Source organism: Oryctolagus cuniculus, chromosome 2 (genome assembly GCF_051225735.1).
Source record: "Oryctolagus cuniculus isolate XC-2025 breed Fujian yellow rabbit chromosome 2, ASM5122573v1, whole genome shotgun sequence".
Classification (NCBI taxonomy): domain Eukaryota; kingdom Metazoa; phylum Chordata; class Mammalia; order Lagomorpha; family Leporidae; genus Oryctolagus; species Oryctolagus cuniculus.
Genome location: NC_142868.1, coordinates 66,453,290 through 66,480,005, shown reverse-complemented (window position 1 = coordinate 66,480,005; position 26,716 = coordinate 66,453,290). Strand labels below are relative to the sequence as shown.

Genomic DNA, 26,716 nt, shown 5'->3' with positions numbered 1-26,716 from the left:
ATGCTATGAATCTAATTGAATGGCACTGCCGAGTACAATGTAAATGCCATGTAAATGGTTGCTATACTGTATTATTCAGGGAATAATGACAAGGAGGAAAATGTGTGCGAGTGTTCCGTACAGACACTTTTTTTTTCTGGAATGTTTTTGCTCCATGGCTGGTTGAATTCATATATAGGGAACCTATGGATGACAGCAGCCTGGCTGTTTTATTGATTACAAAATTTAGTCAGTCAGTAAGGAACTATTTACAGCAGCAGGCTTTTTGTTCCTTACGTGAGACTCGGGTGGAAAAGAGGCACTCGCGTTACCTTTGCTCGCTGGCTTCCCGGCCTTGCGGGCTTCTGTGTTAGTTCCCACTGAGTCTGCGCCCTCTGCCGTGATCGTTTGCTCTTGAACTACTTTGTGAGATCAGGGTCACCAGCTTGTCTCTGTCTTCCCGGAACTGTCCAGGTTTTAGAAAGAAAATCCCCACATCCCAAAGACCTCCTGTGGTCCCAGGCACACCCAGATGATTGCTCCCTGTATGTGTAGCTGGGAACGAGAAGGCCTCTCTGTCCCACCTGGCCAGCAATGCTATGTCTCCAGACGTCTTTCACTCTGTATCTGATTTCCCCCTCTGTTTTCTTAATCTCTGGCTGCTCTGTTAGGAAAGCATCAACCTGGAGTAGATAAACCCGATCCCAAAACATGGAAGGCAAATTTTCGATGCGCCATGAACTCCTTGCCTGATATTGAAGAAGTTAAGGATAAAAGTATAAAGAAAGGAAACAATGCCTTCAGAGTATACCGGATGCTGCCCTTGTCGGAGCGGCCTTCTAAGAAAGGTAAACACAGCTACTGACTGCAAAACCCATCACTCAGCAGGTACCGCCGTGCCTCTTGGTGTCTGTTCCCACCTGTGAGGTCGCTGCAGGGGTGGATCTCCACTCCTACTGCAGGTGAGCCTGCTGCCCTCGCCTCCCTTGGATAAGTGGCTTCTGAGAAACCCAAGGCAGGAAAAGATCCGTTGGACATTTTGACCTTGTACATGTTAAAGTAGAAGGTTCATTGATTGATAGTTCCAAAAAGAATTCAATTTAGAGGAATGCTTCATCGTACATCCTTCGTGAATTAACCCAAGACTACTTTTTGTTGTTGTTGTTGCCACAGGAAAGAAACCAAAGACAGAAAAAGAAGACAGAGTTAAGCACATCAAGGTAATCTTTGGTTGTTCAGAGAGAAGGCCAGAGTCGTGACTGTGTTAACAATCTCTGCTGAACACTTAAATCTTTCTTCTTTTGCTGTGGGTTTTTGTTTTTTGTTTTTGTGCTTTACATGTCTCCTCTTTGGCACACATCCGCTTGCAGACATAGGTAACTGTATCCCTGCTTCATCCAATTTGCTGGGAAATTTATGAATGAAGTTATAAATTCACACTGAGCTTGACAGTCTGAGGCCTCCATCTGGTCACCACAACTGTTGCCAGCTGGCCACTTAGTCCCTGCATCCAGCCAACCAGCTGGAGACATAAGTCTGATGATATTAAGTATATTTTCCAGCTATTAAATATATTTTAATGTATGATGCATGGTATGTGCTTCTATTAAAATACACTGTTATATATATGTATTCCATCACAGGCCAGTAGGCTGAGGTCACAGGAGGGAGGTCAACACTCAAGTAGTATGGCTCTCGGTAGTTGTTTTCCTGCTGACTGTGGACTACCTCATACTCCCCAGGGCTGTCTGTAAGGTTGATATGTGTCTGTGTCTGTGTCTGTGTGAGAGAGAGGGTGCAGGGGAGAAAGAGGGAGAAGGGGAACACACAGGAGCTTTTTGGTTGGCTGTGCAGTCTGAACTTCCTATAGGTTGAGGGTCTTTATATATGGATTAGGTGAGCCTTGCTGAATGGTGAGAAAAAAGCCAAATACCCCATGTAGAACAGGAGACCAGCTTCAGCTACTCGGCAGAGAGCAGACGCTGTAGACGCCTGGACCGCCAAGCGGATTGCACCCTGGTTCACTGGCTTCTGCTTGCAGGAGTTCAGTGACGTGGTACCCAGGGTCACATAGTTATGTAGAACTGAGTTTGAAGATGCCGAGTATTCTGATTTATAATCTGGAGTAACTGTTGAAGAAAAAATAGAAACAAACTGTCCTGACAGTCCAGTGTTTAAAAGCCTGTGGATTGAAATGGTTGGGAAAAATGGGGAATAATTTATTTCAGATACAATGTCAGATTTATGAAGGTAGTCAGATTTTAAGAAAAAACTTAGGTAAACTATTAAAGTTTCAAAGATAATAACCTCTACAATGGAAAATATATAATTTTGGCAGAGTATTTTAGCTGTGATACTTCCAGTTTCACTTTCAGTATTTTTAGTTTCTGACTTATTTTAAATATAGCATAGACTTAGGACCTAATCTTGTTTTACATTTTTCAAAAAAAAAAAAAAGTTTGTTTATTTATGAGAGGCAGAGGGAAAGAGACAGAGCTTCCATCTACTGGATATCCCCAGATGTCTGCAAAGGTCAAGGCTGGGCTAGCGCCAAAGCTGCAGCCAGAAACTCAGTAGAGGTCTTCCACGTGGGTGCCAGGAACCCAATTGCTTGAACCATTTCCCTGCTGCCTCCCAGGGTCTGCTTGAGCCAGAAGCTGGCCTCAGGCAGGAGCTGGAGCTGGGAATCAAACTCAGGTACTCCCCTGTGGGATGTGGGCATCCTCACCGTAAACGCCCACCCCTTGTGGTAACTCTTTCATATGCATAGAAAAAGTGAATGAGTAAAATTAACCCATAGAATAGCATCCAAATTTCAACATTAATCAACCCCTGGCCAATTTTCTTTCATTATTACTTTTATCTACTTCCAAGTCTCCAATATGAATTCACAGATATTCTACCATTTTTGACTGACAAAAATACTTTCTTATAGGTTCAGCTTAACATGATGAAGAAATTCCAAACATCATTATTTCTTCCATACGTATTTCACTGTATATATGTGTGTATATAATAACATACACACACACACGCATATATATATAACAAGTGCTCTTTAACAGTATCACAGTATCATGACTGTACCTAAAAAAAATTAACAATAATTCGGTGTCCTGAAATATTCAGCCAGTGTTCAGACTTCTAGTTTTCTCATAAATGTTGTAACTTCAGTATAATTTGTTTCCATGAATTGAGATCCATATAAAATACACATGTGATTTTTGGATATGTTTCCTTAAGGTTCTCTTTAACTTACAAGTTTCCCCTATATCACTTTTTAAAAATTGTTTTTTCCTTGAGTTGGCATTGTGGCACAGTGGGTTAAGCTGCTGCCTGGGATGCTGGCATCTCATATCAGCTCTAGTTCAAGTTCTGGCTGCTCTACTTTTGCTCCAGCTTTCTGCTAATTCACCCGGGAAAGCACTGGAAGATGGGCCGAGTGCTTGGGCCTCTGATACCAACATGGGAGACCCAGATGGAGTTCCTGATTCCCGGCATTGGCCTGGCCCAGCCCCGGCTGTTGTGGCCAATTGAAGAATGAACCAACAGATGGTGTCTCTCTTTCTCTTTCTTCTCTCTCTCTCTCTCTGCCTTTCAAATAAATCAATTAACCATTTTTAAAAACTATTTTTTCTTAGAACTTAAAAAATCTAATTATTATTCATATCATGTTTTTCACAGCTTGCAGTTTTTAATGCCTATACCTTTTTTTTCTTCAAATAAATAAATTTCATTTATTTATTTGAAAGGCAGAATGACAGAGAGGGAGAGTCACAGAGAGAGATGTTTCATCTGCTGGTTCAATCCTCAAATGACTACAATAGCCAGGTCAGGGCTAAACCAAAGCCCGGAGCCAAGAATCCCATTCGGGTCTCCCACATGGGTGTAGGGGCCCAAGGATTTGGGCCATCTTCTGCTGCTTTTCCAGGCACATTAGCAGGAAGCTGGATTGGAAGCAGAGCAGCCAGGACTTGAACAAGCACTTCAGTGTGGGACGTCAACATCGCAAGCAGTGGCTTAACCTGCTATATCCCACAGTGCTAACCCCTAAAGCCTATATCTTGATAAGTATTGTTTAGTCGGGAAAATACAGCTTCCTACCAATATATTGACTAAATTAGGCAAGACTATGTCATACTTGCTACTATTTTCACAGCAAATAGCTCAGTGCCTGGCATAGAACAAATAATTACTATATATTTGACAACTGAATACATGTATAAGCATTTGTTGACTAAACAGATGTATAAAAATTATATATGTACATATATATAAATAAGAAGATACTCTCCAAAAGTTCATGAAGACTGGAATTAAAAATAAGTTTACTTTGGCACAGAATATCTTTGAAATTTGTGTATGAGTGATCTTCAAAAAGTTCATGAAATATATATTATGAAAAAATTATGGATTTAAAAAAATTCTTGCACTGAATATTTTAAAATTATGTTTTTTATGAACTTTTTTTTTTTGACAGGCAGAGTGGACAGTGAGAGAGAGACAGAGGGAAAGGTCTTCCTTTGCCGTTGGTTCACCCTCCAATCGCCGCCGTGGCCGGCGCACCGTGCTGATCCGAAGGCAGGAGCCAGGTGCTTCTCCTGGTCTCCCATGGGGTGCAGGGCCCAAGTACTTGGGCCATCCTCCACTGCCTTCCCGGGCCACAGCAGAGAGTTGGCCTGGAAGAGGGGCAACCGGGACAGAATCCAGCGCCCCGACCGGAACTAGAACCTGGTGTGCCAGCGCCGCCAGGCGGAGGATTAGCCTAGTAAGCCATGGCACTGGCTTTATGAACTTTTTGAAGTCCCCTTTTGTGGGGTGGGGTTGGAATGAGAGGTGTTAGACTAGGCTGCAGATTTAACATAATTGCAGCTAGTGGAGAATTAGGAATGAAGTAACAGGTGTCCACTCTCAACACACTTTGCTCAGATATGTGCCCATCATATTCCATTGACTGTCAGATGCCAGTGGTTGTAATATGCACCAGTATTTTATGTATATCTAAGAAAGAAAAGCTACTTCCAGTAAAAACCTGACTAAGTTGGTGAGAAGGCACATCCTGTTTCAGAGATGTGGAAGTGGGTACCTCCGATTTGATGATATTTAGTGTTCTTATAAACAAAGGATTTCTGCAGGGCCACCAGTGTCTTCCAGGTGGCCACTAAAATGAGCAAGTTATGGAAGGTACAGCTCTGGGTGGGGTATAGCCACAGGGAAGTAAGGGAGAGGCTCTGGGTGCAGTCACGCGGGCAGAGTTCCATCTCAGCAGTGTATGTTAAAAGCCCTTATGTAATGAAGATGCAGTTAATACCTGAAACTGGTCCCTCTCAAGGACATGGCTGCTGTTGCAGAAGGCAGGTGAGTCATCAGGCATAAGCACAGCCTATCCTGTGAATTGAAACCTACTTGCAGATGTCTTACAGAACAGCGGCAGAACACAGATAAAGCCAGTAGACTCCCCAAATTCTGTGACTCAGGGCTGCTGGAGCCACGGTGTTGACTTAATGTTTCTATAGAATGTTTCCAAGTTAAGTCCTCAGCTCATCTGGAATTGTGTAGCCAAAGGACCTTATCTGCACTGAACTATTGATTACTTTTTTTCTTGAGCGTCAGGATACCTAAGCTCTGAGTGAGGCAGGAATATGTAACTTTGTAGACAGGTAGATTCCTTCTGAGAAAATCTGTCTTACGAATAGTAATTAGGTATGAAAACTTGTTGGTGAGCCAAGCTCTGCCCAGTCCCCAGTTTAAGTTGAAGTGAACTTTTAATTAGCAAACAATGTGTAGAACGTGTGGGCCTAGTGTCACTTTTTCTTGGATCTCTTAGATGGTTTTTCTCCAAGCTGTGTGATTCCCCCAGCAAATAGCTTCCCTGGGGTCCACAGCCAGGTGGTAAGTGCAGAAACACTGCCTCAGCATTCTCTGGTGTTCTTTTTCTGAGTATATCCTGTGTGTCCTGAGTGAGCCATGTTTTACTTGAACTAGACCCCATGTATGTGGGGGTAGCCGGCTCACTAAGGAAATAAGAACAGGAAAAAACAGTAGTGAGCAATGCTAGATTGCACATCTTTAGTGGATGCAGATGTCTCAAGAATTATCATGGAAAAGATTGTTCTGGGATTTCATTCAAGGCCAAGGCCATTAAGGACGGAAGGAACTGAGACAAAGGGGTGATAGTTGTCATTTTTGAGCCCCTACTAAGTTGCTGGTGGTGATGATCATTTTCCTGTGATGGGCAGGCTGTCTCCCTTTGACACTGAACAAATGGGGCACAGAGAGGCTGAGTCATTTTCCCAAGCTGGCACTGTTTATGGAGCTGAATTTGGATCCACATCAGTCCAACTCCAGAACCTGTATTCTGTGGCCTCCCCCGGGCCTCTCTGCCTTTTGGAGGCAGTGGGGCCTGTGCTGGGCCTTGGGGGTGGACAGGGGAGAACTCCAGCAATTGGAGCATCCTAAACAAGGGCCCAGAGACGAGAGTTCTCGGGGCTGCTTACTTACAGCAGGAGTCCGTGTGAGCAGTGAGAAATAAAGACCTGTCGTTAAGACGCGTATAAATGAGTACTTCCTGCCTCTGGGGCTGTTGCAGATGAAATAGACATGCTTTGCAGCTGTAAAGTGCTTCCAGATCAAAGCATCACTGTTATGATGGAAATAAAATGCAGCTAAAGTCTGCTGGCAAAGGGCAGGCCTGGTCTGCATTAGTTCTGAATGTGGACCGAGGGGTGGAAGTTACCGAAGAGCAAATACTGGTTCAGCGGGACTTTCTAATAGAGCCGTTGACCCAGGCAGTGACATAGGCTGGATTAAAACACATCACACTCCCTGCCCCTGTTCAAAGAGAGGCCGTGGGACCATCTGTCAGGGCTGTTAGCAGAGTGATCCCTTCACGGCTTGGAAGCGGTCTTCCATTTTTAGACCTTAATTAGAGGAAAACATACGCTGGGGACACGCTTGAAATACAGATTAAAATTAGAGCTGCTCTGGGTGACATGGGTTACTGGGCTTATCCTGCCTGCGCTGGTTCCTTCCTTCTGCTCGTGAGGACACTGCTCAGAGCGCAGGTGGAAAACTGGTGGGCGTAGTAGCCTCCACGGGTGATTCTGTGGAATGAGGTGCAGTTGAGCTCCTTGGAGCAAATTTGGAGAACTGTGGGGTTGCTGTGTCAAGGAGGTCTTTCTTGCAGCAACAGGAAGGAATGGAGGGGAGGGAGACTACAGTTCAAAGTGTGGACAAAGATGGTGGCTGTTGGAGTAGAGGGGAGGAGACGTTTTCCCAGAGTATGGAGCAGGATACGGAGGATGAAGATGAGAGTGGATGAAACAGGAGGCCCCGGGTTTTCAAGCCTCAGAGAGGGAGGGTCGGGGGATGGTGCTCCTCTTAGTGGAGAACCTGTTGAGTTTGTGATGACAGCCTGTGAAGCCAAGACCAGGGATCTAATAGGCGTAGAGCTCAGTGAGTGTTGGAGGTGCCGCTGTGTGGTCGCTGACTCCAGGATGATAGTGGAGACCTTGGAAACAGAGCTTCTCTCTTGGAAGCTCTGAGATTAGGGCAGAGACCAAGGAGCAGAGGAGAGAAAAGTGAGCTGAGGATGAAAGGCCAGAGGGACGCTGCCGTGCGAGAAGGGATGAAGAGAATGGAGGTGGCCTGGTTCTAAGGAAGATGGGGAGGAAGGTTCTAAGGCAGCCAGGCCTGGGTGGGTGGTTCAAGCACAGAGCTGCTGTTCTCGGTGGTATTATGGCTGTCCACAATATTGTGGAGTGGTGCGGGTACTCTGGTACGTGCAAGTCCCTGGCTGACTTTATGAAGCCCAGCTGTCAGGAAGGCTTGTTGGCAAAGTGACCCACAGAGGCCCTTCAGTTTGATGTCCACAAACCTGACTTAGAGGAAACTGGCTTTGTACCCATGAATGAAGGCATTTTGTGGGGTGGGAGGGGGGTTGGTGGTAGAAGGTGATCTTATGGCCAGTGTATTGGACCTCAAGCAGAGAGGCCATCTAGACAAGGGCTTTGGCACGGGATAAGATGACAGGGCTTAGGGCAGAGGAAAGGGGCACCAGGGAACAGAGACCCTCTTGTCGGCTAATGTAGGCCCACCCCCAGGCCTACCCAGCAAGGCTAGCTTTGAAATCAACTGAAGGCCATGCCTGCCCCTGAACTGTCTCCTGTGCCAGTTTGCTTTTGCACAAAGTCCCTCAAACTGTAGACCATGCCTTGGATTCTGTAATTACAGAGCCTAAATACATTATTTGGCAAAGTTAGTGCATCATAGAAGAGTATGGACCCACAATCTTTATCTCTGTGCAAGCCGAGAGGATTAGGAACCAAGGAAGCTATAGGCTGTTTGATTTATAGGAGAGTCAAAACTAGAGTGAGAAAGAGAACAGAGAGAGGAGGCTGACTCAGGCGTAACCGGGCAGGACACAGGACAGGAGCTGGGCACCAGATGCCCGGAGAGGCTGCAAACGAAGGCCTTTGATGGCCCGCAGGCTCTCTGCCCCCTTGATCCATGGAGAACTGTGCACCCCTTTTTTCAGTTTGGGGCCCTTGGATGTTGACTATAGCTTGGGTTTAGATATCCGTGCTTCTAGTCATTTCAGACTCTGGTGAAGATCTCTCCAGACTTGTTCTGCTCCCTGGCTGGAGATGTTTCTGGATGGCGCTGGCTGCCTTTGCGCAGAGATCTTGCACACACAAGATGGTTTTCACCGACCACTTTGACATGGAGAGCTCCTTCGTGGGGTGCAGGTGGCAGGAGTGAACCAATATTCAAAATAGTCTGTCACGGTTGGCAGACTGCATGTAGAAGGGGTGCAGGGCACAGATGGGGATGGAGAGAGTAAAGCCGTGTTCGTAGTAGTTCCATCTCAGTTTCCACTGGCGTTAGTGCAGAGCACAAGGTTTGTTAAGACAAAGCTCCTGGAATTGAGCTGTGCTGCATAGCCGAAGACTGAGTTCAGTTCCTGTAGCTGCTCAGGCTAAAAGTAGTGTGTGCTGTTGGAAAATTAATTTAGTCTCTGAGTCATAATTTTCTCAAGTGTAAAGTGATAAAAGTATCGCTTGCAACTAATTAAACTGTAGATCATATGAAACACTGGAAGCCTTCAATTGGAGAGAGGAAAAATCAGAATAATTTAGGCTTTTATATATATGCAAGTCTGACTACCTCATTAACTTTTATAAGAAACCTAGACACAGAATGAGTAGATACTAATATAGCGAAAGAAATCCATAAAAATAAGCAGTTCTCGCCATCATTTTTTCAAATGCCTCTACTTACCTCCTTGTGAGGGAACAGAGGAAGTGGAAGAGGGGTAAGGAAATGTGGGGCATGACTGGGGCTGGGGAGGCAGAAAGGCTGCAGTGAGGAGAGGCAGAGTGGCAGCAAGGTCAAGCCAGGAGGTGCTCGGGCAGGAAGACGCCCCCGCGTGTGGGGCGGGGAGGGACTGGAGAAGCAGTCCTTGCACTGGGGAGAGCAGTTTCGTTGGTGGCCTCTGATGGTAGTCAGCACTTACTGGGTAGTAAGTTCCACATGCATCTTCATCTCATTGAATCTTCAGACCTCCCCTTGGACCTGGGTCCTCTTATTATCGGTTTACCACTGTCCACAGTGCCTGCCCCTCCCCGCCAAGAGAGGCTCAGGTCCCACAGCCAGTGAGAAGCGAAGGAGCCAGACCCTACCCCTCGCCTGCCTGGTCCCAAAGCCTGTGCTCTCGGGTCCCTGTGGGAGCTGAATTCTGCAGATGCATGGGAAGTGAGACTGCGAGTGGTAACGGGCACAGATGAGGAGGTGAAGTTCATAAAGGGGCGGTCATGGCTTCAAAGGAAGGGAAAAGATGGTGATTCAGGTCACAGGCAAGTGGGAGTTTTTCTCAGGGTGAACTTCTTATTTATTTATTTACTTATTTATTTTTTTAGTCAGAATTACACAGAGAGAGGAGAGACAGAAAAGAGACAGAGAGAGGTCTTCCATCTGATAGTTCACTTCCCAATTGACTGCAACAGCCAGAGCTGTGCTGATCCAAAGCCAGGAGCCAGGAGCTTCTTCCAGGTCTCCCATGCAGGTGCAAGGGCCCAAGGACTTGAGCCATCATCCACTGCTTTCCTAGGCCATAGCAGAGAGCTGGATTGGAAGTGGAGCAGGGCCGGCGCCGTGGCTCAGTAGGCTAATCCTCCGCCTGCAGCACCAGCACACCGGGTTCTAGTCCCGGTCGGGGCGCTGGATTCTGTCCTGGTTGCCCCCCTTCTAGGCCAGCTCTCTGCTGTGGCCAGGGAGTGCAGTGGAGGATGGCCCAAGTGCTTGGGCCCTGCACCCTATGGGAGACCAGGATAAGTACCTGGCTCCTGCCTTTGGATCAGCGCGGTGCGCCAGCCGTGGCAGCCATTGGAGGGTGAACCAACGGCAAAAGGAAGACCTCTCTCTGTCTCTCTCTCTCACTGTCCACTCTGCTGTCCACTCTGCCTGTCAAAAAAAAAAAAAAAAAAGGAAGTGGAGCAGCCGGGTCTCGAACCGGCGCCCATATGGGATGCCGGTGCTTCAGGCCAGGGTGTCAACCCACCATGCCACAGCGCCAGCAAGGGTGAACTTCTTATTTGGATCTTGGAAAAAAGGGGGAAAATGCAAGATGCTTGGAGGGAAAGTTCTATCCAGTGGGGCTGTTCTGGGCCTTTCCTTACATCCAGCCTTTGGTACAGCTGATAAACCATGCAGTGTGCATATGTGTATGTGTATGTGTGTGTGTGTGTTCTCTCTAGATACCAAACAGTGAAGTGAAGCCACCAATGCCTTTGAAGTCCTTGTTGGGATGGGGATTTGCAAGGTGGGATCTTGAAGAGGGGGTGGTTCTCCGCCCTCCCTGTGACTTGGCTAAGATTTTGGGGGGAATGGGATTTATCACGGCAAGTGGTGCAAAATAGATTGGTAACCACACCCACCATGCCTTAGAGTTGCCCCCCACTCACAGCCTTTCAAAGCACAGGCCATTCTCCCTATGTGATTCTCTGCTTCCAGTCCTGTGTTCCTTGTACTGCTGCTCTACCCTCTTCTTCGTTTGCGATTCTTCAGGGGCTGTCCTGTATGGGCTTTGACTGACCTGATGATTGCTGTCCCAGAAGCAAATGCAATCTTACTTTGTGGAAAATGCTTTCTCATTAGAATGCTCACAGTCAATGTCTGCCTTGGGACTGGCCTTCCCAGGGTGGACCAGAACTCTCAAAGAGACTGGGGGCCAGGGCAGGGGTGGGGGCACAGTGGCGGGGATGGTAGTATACCCATTTACAGATGGAGGAACTGAGGCACAGACATTAGGGCAGAGGTTTAGAGCTGTTTTAAGGCAGGCGGATTCATGTTCGCTGATTCATTACTATGAATGTGGAGCCTTCTTGGGTTGCATGGACCAGTCAGGCACCCGAAGGGCATCTGTGTGAAGCCATACGTGGGGACCTATGCAGCTGGACTCAGGTATCAGCTGCGAGTCAGCCACACACTGACAGCAGGGAGCACAGGGGGCCAGGAACTGTGGCAAGCCGTACCTAAGCAGGACTCCCCAGCTTCCTCGGGGCCCCTGTTCTTGCGCCAGTCGCCAAAGCAGAGCTTTCCGCAAACAGCTGTGCAAGAGGTGGCATGATTGCTCCCACGGAGAGACCACCAGGAGCTCTTGAGCACGCCCTCCCCCCGGAGAAGGCAGGCTCAGACTCCACACTGCAGTACTTCACTGACAGCCACGCAGCTCTGCTCAGCCCTCCAAGCCGCTGTCTGCAGGTATAGGCATTCCTCAGAGCCAGCCGGGTGCGTTAGTGACGGCTCCCCAAAGGCAAAGAACTCGAACACCCGGCTGTGCACCCATTCGGAAACTTGTGTGACCCAGGCTGGCTTCAAGAAGTGGGATTGCATTCGCTAGACCAACGTGAATGGTCCCCAGAAAGTAGAGAGGGTAGGACTGAAGTGAAGAAAAGGGAGGGGGGAAAGGAAGTGTTCTCAATTCTGTTTTCTTTTCTTCTTCCTAGCAAGAACCAATTGAGTCATCTTTGGGGCTTAGTAATGGAGTAAGTGATCTTTCTTCTGAGTATGCGGTCCTGACTTCAGCTATAAAACATGAAGTGGATAGTACGGTGAACATCATAGGTAAACTGTTTTGCCATCTCATCTTTCATGCGCACGAGCGTCCCTCTGGGGTCTGGAGTTGAGTTGTTGGGAGGAGGAGGAGGTCTTGGAGCCAACTCAGAGTGCAAGGTCCAGCCGCTGGGTTTCAAGGCTGACAGATAAAGGCCCTAGAGGCTCAGACCAAGGCACTTGGGCGCCTCAGAAAAGAAGGCCGGGGGTGACTCCCTGAGAGTCGTTTTTCTCCCAGCAGCTGATGGCTAGCCATTCTCCCATCTTTTCTATTGGGTCCCATGGGTGAAAGTGGGACTTACTGAACTTGAGAACCAAGGAGAGGGAAGGCTGACCCATGAGTCCCCTCGACAGCTGCTCCCGTAACCAGCCTGCCCCAGAGAACCTGAGGCCCAGAGACCTGTCACCCGAGGGCACACCCCGATTTTTGAACAGCTTCCATATAGCAGCCTCAGTAAGATGAGCAGGAACTGGACTGGAGGGCAAGGCCCGCCCCACTGGTAACTTCATGGAAGGACACAGATAGTACAGAGAAACCAAGACAACCCCACCTGCAAAGGACATGATGCCGAGGGAGAGCACGGGGATGAGGGAGAGAGCTGGGGGCTGCTTTGACACTATTAAGGCCTTGGGGGCGGCTGGGAGGGAACACACTTGGAGGAATAGAGAGGCCAGGTGTGCCCCAAGCCAGGGGAGCTGGGCGAAGCAGCAAAACAGGCAGGAGAGGGAGGGGGGCACGGAAGGAGGTTGGGTTTTAGTCCCGAATGGCTGGAGGGTTTGTTTTAAAGGCATTTTCTATCAGGAAGTGTAACATGTTTTACATGCACTGCAAGGGTAAACACTACCCTCAGAAGGGTTTTAGGCAAGGGGGTGACAAGCTGTTGAATCACTTCTCAAGGGGTCCCACTGAGATGCGGTGGTGGATGGAGGCAGGGCCTGGGGCTAACTCTGGTTTGGAGGGGCAGCGTCTTTGCCCTCAGGTACCTTTTGACCCCTGAAACTGCTCTAACTTTATAAACAATCAGGGCTTCTGATGTTAATAAGAACCAGAGAGCTCAGAGCTGTGGCAGCAAGCCCATGTCTGGAGCCTTTATGTAGGAATTCTCAGTCGAACACCAACCAGAGATGTCCATGTCAGACGTCCATGTCCCCTCATTTTCCCTGGCTTTGGAGTTCTGGAAGTAGAACCCCATCTGCAGGGAGGTCTTAGAGGGCATGCAGCCTGAAGGCAGAATAAAGCAAACCTGCAGAGTCCCAAGGCCGGTAAGGCTCGGCCTCCCCAGCAGCGCTGGCAGCCAGGGGATACGTTTGCCTGCGGGCATTTTGTCCCACAGGCCCTACACAGGAGGCCTTTTGCCCAGCCCACCCCTTTCCTAGCCCCCTAGCTGCCTCTTCTGAAGCCCCCAGGTGCTTCCCCTCTCTGCTGGCCTGCATTTGTCTCACCTTGAAAGGTAGAGGTGCCCACGGAGCCCTTTGGAAATAGGGAGGTGCTTGCCACAACTCCACTTTTTCTTGGGACTCAGCTGATTCTGAGCAAAGTGGTTGGTTTTTAGAGTCCCCCTTCACTTTGGAGATGAATTCAGCCTGAGATAAAATGCTGAACAAAAGCCAGAGTTGGACCTGTGTTTTCTTTACCTTTTAAAAATGTTTTTATTTGTTTATTTTAATTGACAAGTAATAATTTTATATTTTTGTAGAGGACAGTGTGATATTTTGATCTATATAGACATTGTTAAAAGATTGAATCAAGCTAATTAAATATCTAGCACCAACTTATTATTTTTTGTGACAAGAATGTTAAAAAAAATCCATTCTTGTAATGATTTTGAAATATACAATACATTATTATTATGAACTGTGATCATGATGCAATGCAATAGATCACTAAATATTACTTTAAAAATTTTAAGCTGTTTTTATGTGTTAGAGAAGCAGAGAGAGAGAGAGAGCGCGCATTAGTTCTTAGCCACTCGTTCGCTCCCCCATGCCCGTAGTGGCCTTGGTGGGGCAGACTGAGCCAGGCAGGCAGGCCTAGATTTGCCCGGGAGCCAGAATGCATCTCAGCCTCCCACATGAGCAGCAGGAACCCAGTTACGTGAGCCATCGCTGCCGCCTTCCAGGGTCTGCAGTAGCAGGAAGCTGGAGTCAGGAGCTGGAGCCAGGCACTCAGATGAGAGACAAGGGTGTCTCAGCTGCTAGGAAACGTAGGCTGCCCAATCACCGGCTCTTCTTCCCGTCTGAGACTTCGTCCCCTTCGAGGAACCTCTTCCCCTCCCCCTTAACGCCCCAGCCTCCCTTCTACTCTCTGTCCCTAGATTAACGTTAGTAGCTTTCAGGCAGAGGTGAGGTTGCATAGTATTTGCCTCTCTGTGCCTCATTTATTTCACTAAGCATAATGTCCACAGGTCCATCCTACTTATAAAGCATGCCCGTTGTGGGCGAGTCTTCCCTCTGTGATCCTGTTTCAGGCTGGTTGTTCTCCGTCCTGTCGGCACGAGAGATGCCAGCTGAGGTGGGTGTGAGTTAAATGAGTCCTTAATCTCTTCTGGTAAGAAGACAAAGGCCAGGTTTGGTGAGAAAATCGCTTTCTGGATTAAGTGATTCTCTTCCTGGTCTTAATAATGCACTAATCATGAAAGGCAGAGAAGTGTGATTGGATCTCTCTTTCTAATTCGTTTGTGACCCTCCACACAAATCCATAATTATATATGAACAGGATCCATAGTGTGTTTAAGAAGAAGTGAGCTCATGTCAGCACGGCCTCAGACTTTAAACCCTTTTTAGAGCTCTGGCCCACACCTGCCCCCAAGGCTATTGATTAACTGTCTTGGTCTTTCTGATTTGTGGACAGAGATGAGAAATAGGGGGCCCTTGATTCCGAGGCTGCCGCGACCTGTGAGAGACTTTCTCCGTCTCTATATCTCACACATGTGCTTTATTCAAAGATGTCACCATTTCTTACTCTCAGTTCATCTGTTTCTGAACCCCGTGTTTCCTTGCAGCTTTGTCTTTAGGCCCCCAAGAGCTTCAAGGTGTTTTGATCCTACTTTTATGAGCATATGTTTCTGAGATTAAAGTTGGGGGCTGAAATGAGTGCCTAATATCATAGTATCTTTTATGGTGTCTGGAGGCTCTTTAGCTTAGGAAATGGATTGAGAAGCAGTCCTTGAAGCCAGTGTAGCCCAGCCAGTAGTATATTTTTATTCTGCACAGAGCTGGCTGTTTGTGTAGGCATGTATCACCATGGTTTAAAGTCTGAGGCTGTGCAAAGCACAAAGTGGACTGTTGCTCTGACAAAGGAACCTTTGCAGGATGGCGACCAGGTTTTGCTCTTGTTCTTACCACAATGCAGAGCCAACACAGACACATAGACACACACACACACACACACACACACACACACACACACAGAGGGCTGTGTCCTGGCCTTACCTTCTCCATAACAGTCTAGTGGAGCCAGCTGTTGAAACCAGGTGTGGGACATGGCTATCTGAAGGCTTAGCAACTGTGGACACCAAAAACAAGTGTGGTTCCATATTGGTGCACGTCTCCAGGGGTTCTGTCATTCCTGTGTGGCCCAGCGTACAGGTTTAGCACCCAACACCCACCTGTGCTTTCCCTTTAAGGGAAGAGAGGAGGAACAAAACCCTCGTTTTTATTTCTACTTGTATTTGGCATTGCAGTTTCTGTTGTGTGTGCAGTGACTTCTGTTTTTAGGGAGCGGAAGAAGCCAGCAACATGTTGAATTGTTCTGACAATACCCTGCTGGCCCCTCGCCCAGCTTAGCCGTGCTTTTGCTGAGCTGTACTGAAACAGTCTCCAGGCAGTGTAAAAAGTCTGCAGGTGTGGACATTCTGTCTGACTTGCCCAGGCAGTGCTTTATAACCCCATTGTTGTCCTTGATAAAAGGTAGCCCCACCCTTCAGTAAGGCAGAGATCACCGGGAAACAAGGGTGACCATTCATTACCCTGAAGAAAATAAAGCGAGCTGCGGAAGCCAGGCATTCAGCAATTAGGAAGCCATGGACTTTGGGTTGTGTCTTCATTTGGGCCATGCAAAGTGCATTTTGAGAGAACGTTGGGTTTTTGTTGGTAATTGCCTCTAGTTTTGACTGGCTTTATCTAAAGTGAAGCTTCAGTAGCCAAGCCTAGAACCCCACATACCAACTGCAGAGTAGGAGGCCAGAGTCGCAACTCAGAGGGCAGCTTGGGAGCTGCAACAAGGGCCTCCTGGCTGTGACCCCAGCACTCCTGTCGTTTGAGGAAGCTGGGCTGAAGGACGGTGTCATCGTCTTCTGCCATGTCCATCAGTTCCTGTTAAACTCCAGCCACAAGACACAAAGGATCCTTTAGACAGAGGGCGCCCCCTCTAAAGGGGTCTTCCTTGCCTGTTTTCAGTGGGGTATCTGCTGTGCCACTGAGGTTCTGGGAGAACTGAGCTGCTCCCCGTCAGGGGCAGAACAGAGACAAGGCTTCCAGTTTTGTCAGGATCCCTGGAAAACTCTCAGCCGTAGGAAACTCCACGTGGAATGTGCACCAGGATGCCACACGCAGCAGACACAGTTCTGACCGGAGACGTTAGCTTTATTAGCAAAGGGACCTCGGCCACCCTGGCCACACAGGTGAGACTGCACAGGCCTGCTTCTCAGTCACTGGGAGCCAGCCGGGAGCCCTGGGCAGAGGATTTGCCTGTGGTTGTTTTCAACCTTTAGAAAGTTTTGTTTACTCAAGAAACCTGTCCTGGTTTTAGGAGGCTATATAGATTTCTCCTTTCTCCTCTGTTAGCCATCCCATCCCCCACTTAAAGTTAACCATTAAATGCTGCTGTCTTCCCCCATCATACTCCTCATGTCTGTCCCTGTTGCTGTTGCTGTCATGGTGCCTGGCCCTGGCTCTGCTTCCCTTCTGCCCTCTCCCATTCATTCTCCATGCAGAGTGACTTTTTCTTTTTTTTTTTTTTAGAATGCCAGCATCCCCATGTCACCATTGCACCCAAGACAAAAACCCAAGTCCGCTCCCGATCTGTCCCTGGGGTCTGGCATGCCCAGGTCACCGCCTGCTGTCCAGTGCTTTCCTCCCCATTTATTTATTTATTTATTTATTTTTATTTTTTTTTTTTTTGACAGGCAGAGTGGACAGTGAGAGAGAGAGACAGAGAGAAAGGTCTTCCTTTGCCGTTGGTTCACCCTCCAATGGCCGCCGCGGCCAGCGCGATGCGACTGGCGCACCGCGCTGATCCGATGGCAGGAGCCAGGAGCCAGGTGCTTTTCCTGGTCTCCCATGGGGTGCAGGGCCCAAGCACCTGGGCCATCCTCCACTGCACTCCCGGGCCACAGCAGAGGGCTGGCCTGGAAGAGGGGCAACCGGGACAGAATCCGGCGCCCCGACCGGGACTAGAACCCGGTGTGCCGGCGCCGCTAGGCGGAGGATTAGCCTAGTGAGCCGCGGCGCCGGCCAATTTATTTATTTATTTTTTGACAGGCAGAGTGGACAGTGAGAGAGAGAGAGACAGAGAGAAAGGTCTTCCTTTGCCGTTGGTTCACCCTCCAATGGCTGCCACAGCTGGCGCGCTGCAGCCGGCGCCCCGCGCTGATCCGATGGCAGGAGCCAGGTACTTCTCCTGGTCTCCCATGGGGTGCAGGGCCCAAGCACCTGGGCCATCCTCCACTGCACTCCCTGGCCACAGCAGAGAGCTGGCCTGGAAGAGGGGCAACCAGGACAGAATCCGGTGCCCCGACCAGGACTAGAACCCGGTGTGCCGGCGCCACAAGGTAGAGAATTAGCCTAGTGAGCCGCGGCGCCGGTCCTCCCCATTTTTGAATGTGAATTATTCTGAACCGAGGCCCTGTCATCATAGCCCAGTAAGAAAGGGGAGTTTGGTGGTTCCCCTGGGACGTGTAGGCTGACAACCTCACTGTCTTACCCAGATTTCTGCCCCCAGGTCCTTGACTCTGGAGGCGTTGGTTAACTCTCTGCAGAGCTTTCACCAGGAAACATGCTGTGTTCCCCTTTGTAGGGTAGCATGGGATGCTGTTTGTGGCGGGGGTGAGGATCTCCACCACACCAGCCACACCTGCACCTTTGTCAACTCTGTCCCTGTAGTCGGGGAGTCGGGCCCATGGCAGACTTGGGCTCTGGACCTAGTTCTGAAGTTTTCCATTTATTTACCACGTGATCTTGGGCAAAGTCCCTCTGGGACTGTTTATACGTGAATTATTTACATTTATGAAATTATACATAAAATGGAAACAATACAGATGCAGAGTTGTGGTGAAGATCCAGGGAGATGTACCGCTCCATCTCTCGGTGGTGAGATGGTGAGGTAACCGTGTTACCACAGTCATGCAAAGCTGCATCTCAGCACAGGGAGCCCCACTCGGGGCTGCCTCTTGGGACCTGGCATCACTCGGCCCTTCAGAGGGGGCCATGCTGATGGCCCGATTTATACTCTCTGCTAGTCTGGGTGACCTTGGCAGTTGACCTGCCCTCTGAGTTCCGGCTTTCTTCAACCATAAACTGGCAGAACTCGGCCACCTCCAGCAGCCTTCCCGTTTCTAACAGTCTCAGCCTTGAAGCACGTTCCCAGGCGGAGCCCTCCAGGAGGTCAACAGTTCTAATTAAGTAAGAACAGACTTTGACGCAACCAAAGCGGTTCATCATTAACCAGCCATGGATACTCTTGTAATTCTCAGCCACCAGTCTCAGGAAAGCCTGCATTCCCTGAGCGACTCTTTCATAAGCTGGAGGAGCTTGGTAGATTGGTAGCACTTAGGACCATTTGAGAATTTCCTTAGCACCCAATAGCGAACTGCTGAAAAGAAATTTCACTGTTGTTTATATAAGCCCAAAGAATCATTAAAGTGAGATTTGAAAGATTTTTTTCCTCAAAGGGGCTTAAAAAGCTCAGGTTTAACTTCATTAACTTTGTTAAGGACATCGAATTGCAAAGAGTTGAAATTTGGGGTCGTAAAGTTGACCTTGCTTTTTTTTTTTAAGAGTTATTTTATTATTTATTTTAAAGGCAGAGTTAACAGTGAGAGAAGGAGAGAGAGAAACAGGAACAGAGATCTTCCATCTGCTGGTTCACTCCACACATTACCACAACATTTGGGACTGGGCTGGGCCAGGCCAAAACCAGGATCTTGGAACTTCATCTGTGTGTCCCACATGAGTGCAGGGGCCAGAGCAGTTGAGCCATCTTCCACTGCTTTCCCAGGCACATTGGCAGGGAGCTGGAATGGAAGTGGAGCAGCCAGAACTCAAACCAGTCTCATATGGGATGCCAGCATCACAGGCTATAATGTAACCACTGCGCTACAACACTATCCCTGTAAAGCCTGTGTGACCCTGTAAGGGCTGTGTGACCTTGAATTGTAGTTCCAATTGTGCTGTTCTGTCACAACTAAGGTGGGGATCCTATAGGACTGGCAGGTTTGGGGAGAGGCAGAGATGAGTGCTTAGACACTCGGTGGCACCAGACTAGAGCCACTTCTGAGCTCACTTGCTGTAGCAGACAAGTTTGTTATTCGTGTGGCCTTTCAGAAGTCGGTGTGGCTGGCTGACTGTCACAACAGGGAAATCCAGCCGGGCAGGGGAACCAGTCATGCAGGGGAGAGAAAGAGCAGGAGCGAGAGCAAGAGGGGGGAGACCCGCATATTTATGCTTGTGTCTGAATACCTTAGATGTTGGAGTCTTCCTGTTCTTTCTGGGCTTTGATTCGAGAGTTACGTATCGGAGAGACGGAGAGCTTTCATCCACTGGTTCGCTCACCAAATGCCTGCGGCTAAACGAAGCCAAAGCCAGGAACCAGGGATTCAATCCAGGTCTCCCAGGGATCCACATACTTGACCTAAGTACTTCAGCAGGAAGTTGGGACAAGGAGTGGAGCCGGGACTGAAACCCAGCACTTTGTCTGATAGGGGATGCGGCTGTCCCAAGCGGCATCTTAACCGCTGTGCCAGAAGCCAGCCCTGAGCATTGAAAAGTTTCTAAAGTGTCCTGAGTGGTGACCGGGTGAACTGGCCGTCCCTCACTGAGGTACAGAGCAACATTGGTCTTAGAGATGACATCATCATTCACTGGGGGTCCAGAAAACAAAAACCTGTTTTCCTACCCTAGTCACCAGCATTCAGGACACTTAAAATGTGAGTGGAAATGCTTATCTACTGTCCTTTGTCTTCAGTCCCATATTTGAAATGAAATACAATCAGATTTAGCTATAAGTTAATGTACGCATTTGGACAGATGCCTTGGTTGTGGGACCACCACCACATTGAGAACAGGACATTCTCCTTACCCCACAACATTTCCTCCCCCACCCCAAGCCAGGCAACGACCCCTGCTGTGTCTTCAGTACTTTGCCAGAAGGCATGGAATTTTCTAGAAAACACTGTTAGCCATGATCTCCCGCAGGACCCTGGCTGCAGTCTCTCCTTTCCTCTCACTAACTCAGCAGAAGATCTTTTGAGCTGCTCTCTGGTGCAAGTTGGGAACCTGTGCCATGACAGGATGCAGAAAGTCCTAACACATGGGGCGTCCAAGTCATGCCACCACTTGTGACACCGGCATCCTACATTGTAGCGCTGATTCAGGTCCTGGCTGCTCAGCTCCCAGTCCAGCTCCTGCAGCAGCAGATGTCCCAAGTGCTTGGGCCCCTGCCACCCTGTTAGAAACCCACATGAAGGCCGGCGCCGCGGCTCACTAGGCTAATCCTCCGCCTAGTGGCACCGGCACACCGGGTTCTAGTCCCGGTCGGGGCACCGGATTCTGTCCCGGTTGCCCCTCTTCCAGGCCAGCTCTCTGCTGTGGCCAGGGAGTGCAGTGGAGGATGGCCCAGGTGCTTGGGCCCTGCACCCCATGGGAGACCAGGAAAAGCACCTGGCTCCTGGCTCCTGCCATCGGATCAGCGCGGTGCGCCGGCCGCAGCGCGCCTGCCACGGCGGCCATTGGAGGGTGAACCAACGGCAAAGGAAGACCTTTCTCTCTCTCTCTCTCTCACTGTCCATTCTGCCTGTCAAAAAAAAAAAAGAAAAGAAAAAAGAAACCCACATGAAATTTCAGGCTCCTCCAACCTGTACCAGCCCGGGCTGTTGCGGCTATTTGGGGAGTGAACCAGTGGATAGAAGACTCTCCCTCTCTGTCTCTCTCTGCCTGTCACAAAAATAACTAAATCTTTACCCTCCACCAAAAAAAAAAAAAAGGAAAGGAAAGGAAAGAAAGCCCTAATGCAGGCTGTCAGCTCTCAGGGGCTGGAATTGGCTTGAGGAGATCTGACCTCAACAAATAAAAGTTAATTAAAGGCATGGAGCAGTGCCCAGCAACACCAGAAAAGTCCAAGGCTGTCTTACGGTAGTTGCTGCTGAGCAAAAGGGACAGGAGTGAGAGATGCTCAGAGGAAAGACAGGTGCGTGTGTGCCGCAGGAGACAGGAAGGCGCCCGAAACAGGGCCCTGCTCAACACTGCCTGTTGCTCAGCCACCCCCACCTGTGTGCCGCTGCCTGCTGGGGCTTGATGCCTCAAACTGGGAAAAGGACGCCGCAGCCTCGACTTCCGCCACAAGCCATCTCCCTCCCCCTCCCTCTGCTTTTTGCTTTAACTTTGTTTTGCTGCCTTTCTGTTTACATTAACCTTTTTTTTTTTTTTGACAGAGTTAGACAGTGAGAGAGAGAGAGAGAGAAAGAAAGAAAGGTCTTCCTTCTGTTGGTTCACCCCCTAAATGGCTGCTACGGCTAGTGCGCTGCACCGATCCAAAGCCAGGAACCAGGTGCTTCCTCCTGGTCTCCCATGCAGGTGCAGTGCCCAAGCACTGGGGCCATTCTCCACTGCCCTCCTGGGCCACAGCAGAGAGCTGGCCTGGAAGAGGAGCAACCGGGACAGAATCCAGCACCCCTACCGGGACTAGAACCCAGGGTGCCGGCACCGCAGGCGGAGGATTAGCCAAGTGAGCCGTGGCACCGGCCTACATTAACCTTACTCTTGGCATTATTGTATGCCGGCCCCTACCTACTAGACTCCCTTCCCCCGATCCTTGTCGGTGTTGATCCTCGTCTGCTTCTCCTGATGGTGGACCATGGCAGGTGTTCCATACGCCTTTGTTAGCTGAACCCAGAGTTGGGCATTATGAGGAAAAGCAGTGGGAGAAGTTCTGGTGGGAACAGAAGGCCAGAACTAGGAAGAGACTCAAGCTGCTGCCATCGTCACCCTGCTGACTCGCAGGAGGACAAGAGTTTTGGGGCATCGGAGGTGGGAGTGGCTCTGATTTAAATCTGTGTAGACAACCTTCCTTGCTTTGTGTGGAGCGAGCTGCTTAGGGCCCCTTCTGCACACACACACACACACACCATGTGGTTTCCATCCTGCACCTCCACCAGCTTCTTAGGACTTGGGATGGGGCAGGACATGATCCCGTCCTCCTGGCACTTTGTTTCCCTTGGGAGAATGGACAGGCGAAACCTGAGCAGGTCAGTGTTGGTGTTCAGTCCGGGTCTCATGAGCTGCATAACTGACAGCCTCACACTGCCACAGCACTGCCCAAGGGTGAAAGAAGACTGGGGGAGTCTGCCTGCCATGTTTAGCCTGCCTTCCTCGCCTCGAACTACATCCCCAGCAGGTGCATACACACAGCACCCGAGGCCACTTCCATCCTGTGTGCTTGGCTCCGGGGAATCTCTCCTCTCTTTATGAAAGAACCTGCCATCTCCCACTGCCTCCCAACACTTACCCTGAGTGCAAATCAGATAATGTTCACGTCATTCCCCCCAAAATGCAATTTATACAAGAACTTAACAACTATTTATAAATGTAAAAATACTTTTGAGTGACTTTTTTTTAAAGATTTATTTATTTGAAAGGCAGAATGATAGAGAAAGAGAGCGAGCTCCCATTCGCTGGTTCACTCCCCAGATGGCCACAATGACTAGAGCTGGGCCAGGATGAAGACAGAAGCCTGAAACTCCATCTTAGTCTCCTACATGGGTGCAGGGGCCCAAGGACCCGGGCCATCAGCCACTGCTTTTCTAGGCTCGTTAACAGGAGCTGGATTGGAAGCAGAGCAGCCAGAATTCAAACTGGTGCTCCTGATACGAGCTAGAGGCATTGCAGACCACAATGCCCACCTCACTTTGAGTGATTAAAACTTGACCTGTCAGAGCCTGTACTGTGATGTAATCCCAAATGGGCACCAATTCAAGTCTTGGCTGTTCCTTGTTTGATCCGGCTCCCTGCTAATGTGCCTGGGAAAGCAGCAAAGGATGGCCCAAGTGCTTGAGTCCCTGCACCTACATGGGAGACCCAGATGAAGCTCTTGGCTCCTGGCTTTGACTTGGCCTAACCCTGGCCATTGAAGCCATTTGGGCAGTGAACCAGCAGATGGAAGCTGTCTCTGTAATTCTGCCTTTCAAGTAAATAGATAAATCTAATTAATTAACTAAAAAACTTGACTTGGCCATGAGGTTATTAACCTGAACATTTTGGAGATAGGTGAGAAAAAGACAGGAATCTAGGGGCTGTGCTGTGGTGTGGGTTAAGCTGCCACCTGCAGTGCTGGCATCCCACATGGGTGCCAGTTCAAGTCCCACTGCTCCAGCTTCCTGCTAATGAACCTGGAAAAGCAGTGGGAGATGGCCCAGGGCCTTAGGCCCCTGCACTCATGTGGGAGACCTGGAAGAAGCTCCTGGCTTCTGGTTGGTCCAGTCCCAGCCATTGAGGCCGTTTGGGGAGTAAACCAGCAGATGGAGGATCTCTCTCTTTCCTTCCCTGCCTCCCTCCCTCTCTGTCTCTGCCTTTCAGATGGATAAATCATCTTTTTTTAAATGACGGGAATATAGAGCATTGCATATAATGCAATTTGTGTGGATTTTGGACAAGTCACTCTACTTCTGTGTACCTGAGTTTCTTCATCCGTAACAGGATAATGAAACTTTGCTCGGCCTTCTCTTGATGGGGTTAAAATGCTATACGAACTCACACAGGTATGAGTGAAGCATTGACTGTGGTGGCTTTGAGGACCTCGGGGAAACCTTGTTATTGCCGTGTTATTAACCCCCGTCTGTTCAGTGAGCCAGTGCTCAGGGAATTTCATCCGTCATCTGCCAGCAGCACTGTAAAGTCAGTGGGCGTTTAGCATAGGCATGAGGACACCTGTTCCCACGTTGGAATACTTAGGTTCAGTACCCAGCTCCGGCTCCTACTCCAGCTTCCTGCTAATGCAGACCCTGTGAGACAGCAGGAAGAGCTCCAGTACTTGGGTTCCTGCCATTCATGTGGGAGGCCTGGATTGCATTCCCTGCTTCAGGCTCTAACCCTTGCCCGGCTTTGTCCTCGGCAGGCATTTGGGGAGTGAACCAGCAGATGGGGGAGCTCTCTCTCTCTCTCTCTTTCCTTCAAATGAATGTTTTTAAATGTTTAAAATGAAAACAGGGCATAATGTACTGAAATTAAAACTACAGTGAACGCTACTTTCCTATCAGAATGGCTAAGATAAAAAATAGAGACAACGCCGTGCTGGCAGGAATGGGAAGTGACAGACACCCAGGGAAACAACTGTCGACTTCCTATAAAGCTAAGCATGCAGCTGCCACTTGACTCAGCAGTTGCATTCTTGGGCATTTATCCCAGAGAAACAGGAACTTGTGTTGCTCCAAAGCCGAACACGAAACCTTCGTAGCAGCCTCATTTAGAGTAGCCAAAGCCTGGGGTCAGCCTAGCTGCCCTTCAGCGGTGAACAGTTGAACATCACCCCTGGAATGCTACCCAGCAGGAAGAAAAGGAAGCCCCCGCTGCTAGGTGTCACAGCAGATGGTGGCCCCCCAGGAGATTATAGTGAGTGAGAGAAGCCGATCCCAAAGGGTGACTGCAAGTCCATTTATGTAGCATCCCTGAAGTGACAGAAATGGGGGAAGCAGACGATTGGTTGCTGGGGTTACGGGGCGGATGGAGAGACCTTGAAAGAAGGCAGCAGTACTTACAGAAGAGTAAATCAAGTGAGAACCTGGCGGTGGAGCTATTGGGCGTATTGAGTGGTATGGGCACGTGAAAACTTCACCATGATAAAACTTCATAGGACTAAGTGCATACACACACATGCAAACGCACACGTGCACACACACACACCCAGGATACAAGTAAAACCAAGGCAGCCTGAGCAAACTGGGTGTACTGCTCTCAGTGTCAGTATGCTGGCTGTGACAGTGTACTTCAGTTCTGGAGATGTTTCCATTGGGGGAAACTGAGCAAAGGCACACGGGATCTCACACAGGGTATTCTTTCTTATAACTGTGTGTTTACAGTTCTCTCAAGATAAAAATAAATTTAATGTAAAAAAAAATTGAGGCAGTTGCATGGCCAACGGTGGCGAGAAGTCAGTGGTTTGGGAAGTAAATGCTACTGACTTTTGTTAGGATTGGGGAGCTGACTCTGGCTTTGCTCTGATTTGAGGTCAGTTGGTTGTGTTGCCTGCAGAGCCAGAAGCTGGCTGGGCATATGAGGAGTGCCCACATCTAGAGATGACACAATGGCGTGGATTTTTGTGATTCCTTTTACTTACTAGTGTCTCTGGACCATAGAACCAGAAAATCAGCACAGTGTCTCCCTTCAGAGCACAGAACGGGAACAGCTCAGGTTCAAAGCACTGTCAGGCCTGGTCTGGGCTCAGGCTGGATGTGGCCTCTGGTTTTGCAGCTTTGGCTGTGACCAGGTTGCATTTGGGACGCCACTGGGCGGCATCGGATGGGTATTTCCCCTGTGTTCACCATCGGCCGGGCCTGCTGGACAGACCTGGGGAGTCAGGATATGGGTGGGCTATTTTTCTGGAGAGCTGAGCCTTGTTACTGAGCTTCACGGGCGGGGACATGCGGTGACCAGGAACGTGACTCCCGTGGCGAGCCTGCTATGCTGCAGGACGCCTTCCCTCGGGTGCTGGCACTGGGGACTCAGGAGACTGCGGTGAGTGATGGCCTTCTTTTCCTTGAAGTTGTAGGACAGTCCCATCTGGACAGCAGCATTGAGGATCAGGAGATTGTCACCAATCCTCCAGACATCTGCCAGGTTGTGGAGGTGACCACCGAGAGCGATGAGCAGCCAGTCAGCATGAGCGAGCTCTACCCTCTGCAGATTTCCCCCGTGTCTTCCTACGCAGGTAAGGAGGGAAGAAGAAAGCTTCGGGACTCAGCTAAACAAACACAGGGCAGGGTAGCCCGTCAGGCCATGGCCACCGGCTTAGCACACACCGGAGAGAATCTCCCCTGCGTCCCACCTGACCAGCGTCTTGCTGGGCACGTTTGTTCTCAGCGAGGGGACGTGCTCATAGCATTTCTTTACGTGATTAGCATATCGCTTCCATGCATGACCGACAGACAGGAAGGTGTCTCTGGGAAGTGGTCCAGCAGAGCCCAGTTGATTGGCACAGGTGATCAGAAATGTGGCGCAGTGTTCCGAGGCGATCTCAGGCTCAGGGCCTCAGGGCTCAGCCCTCCCAGCTCCCTCGTTCTTGGAAGTGAAAGGACGCGCTCAGCATCACACAGCCAGTCAGTGCTTGGGCCAGGACTTAAACCCAGCCTCCAGCCCCCAGGACCATTCCACTTCACCAAGACCACTCTCCACTTTCACATAGTTTCTGCTGCTTTTCTTG

The 26,716-nt window shown here is 49.4% G+C and overlaps 1 protein-coding gene across 4 annotated transcripts in view; it reads left to right on the top strand.

Moving 5' to 3' along the window:
* The window catches only part of IRF2 (interferon regulatory factor 2), a 101,159-nt gene that overhangs the window by 60,967 nt on the left and 13,476 nt on the right, over positions 1-26,716 (top strand). For all 4 annotated transcript variants that reach the window (XM_089325530.1, XM_002709493.6, XM_008250282.5 and 1 more), the window contains 4 exons: positions 651-827; positions 1,153-1,199; positions 11,985-12,102; positions 26,060-26,224. In XM_089325530.1, the coding sequence (XP_089181656.1) occupies positions 651-827; positions 1,153-1,199; positions 11,985-12,102; positions 26,060-26,224 (507 nt within the window). The remainder of the gene's footprint in view (positions 1-650; positions 828-1,152; positions 1,200-11,984; positions 12,103-26,059; positions 26,225-26,716) is intronic.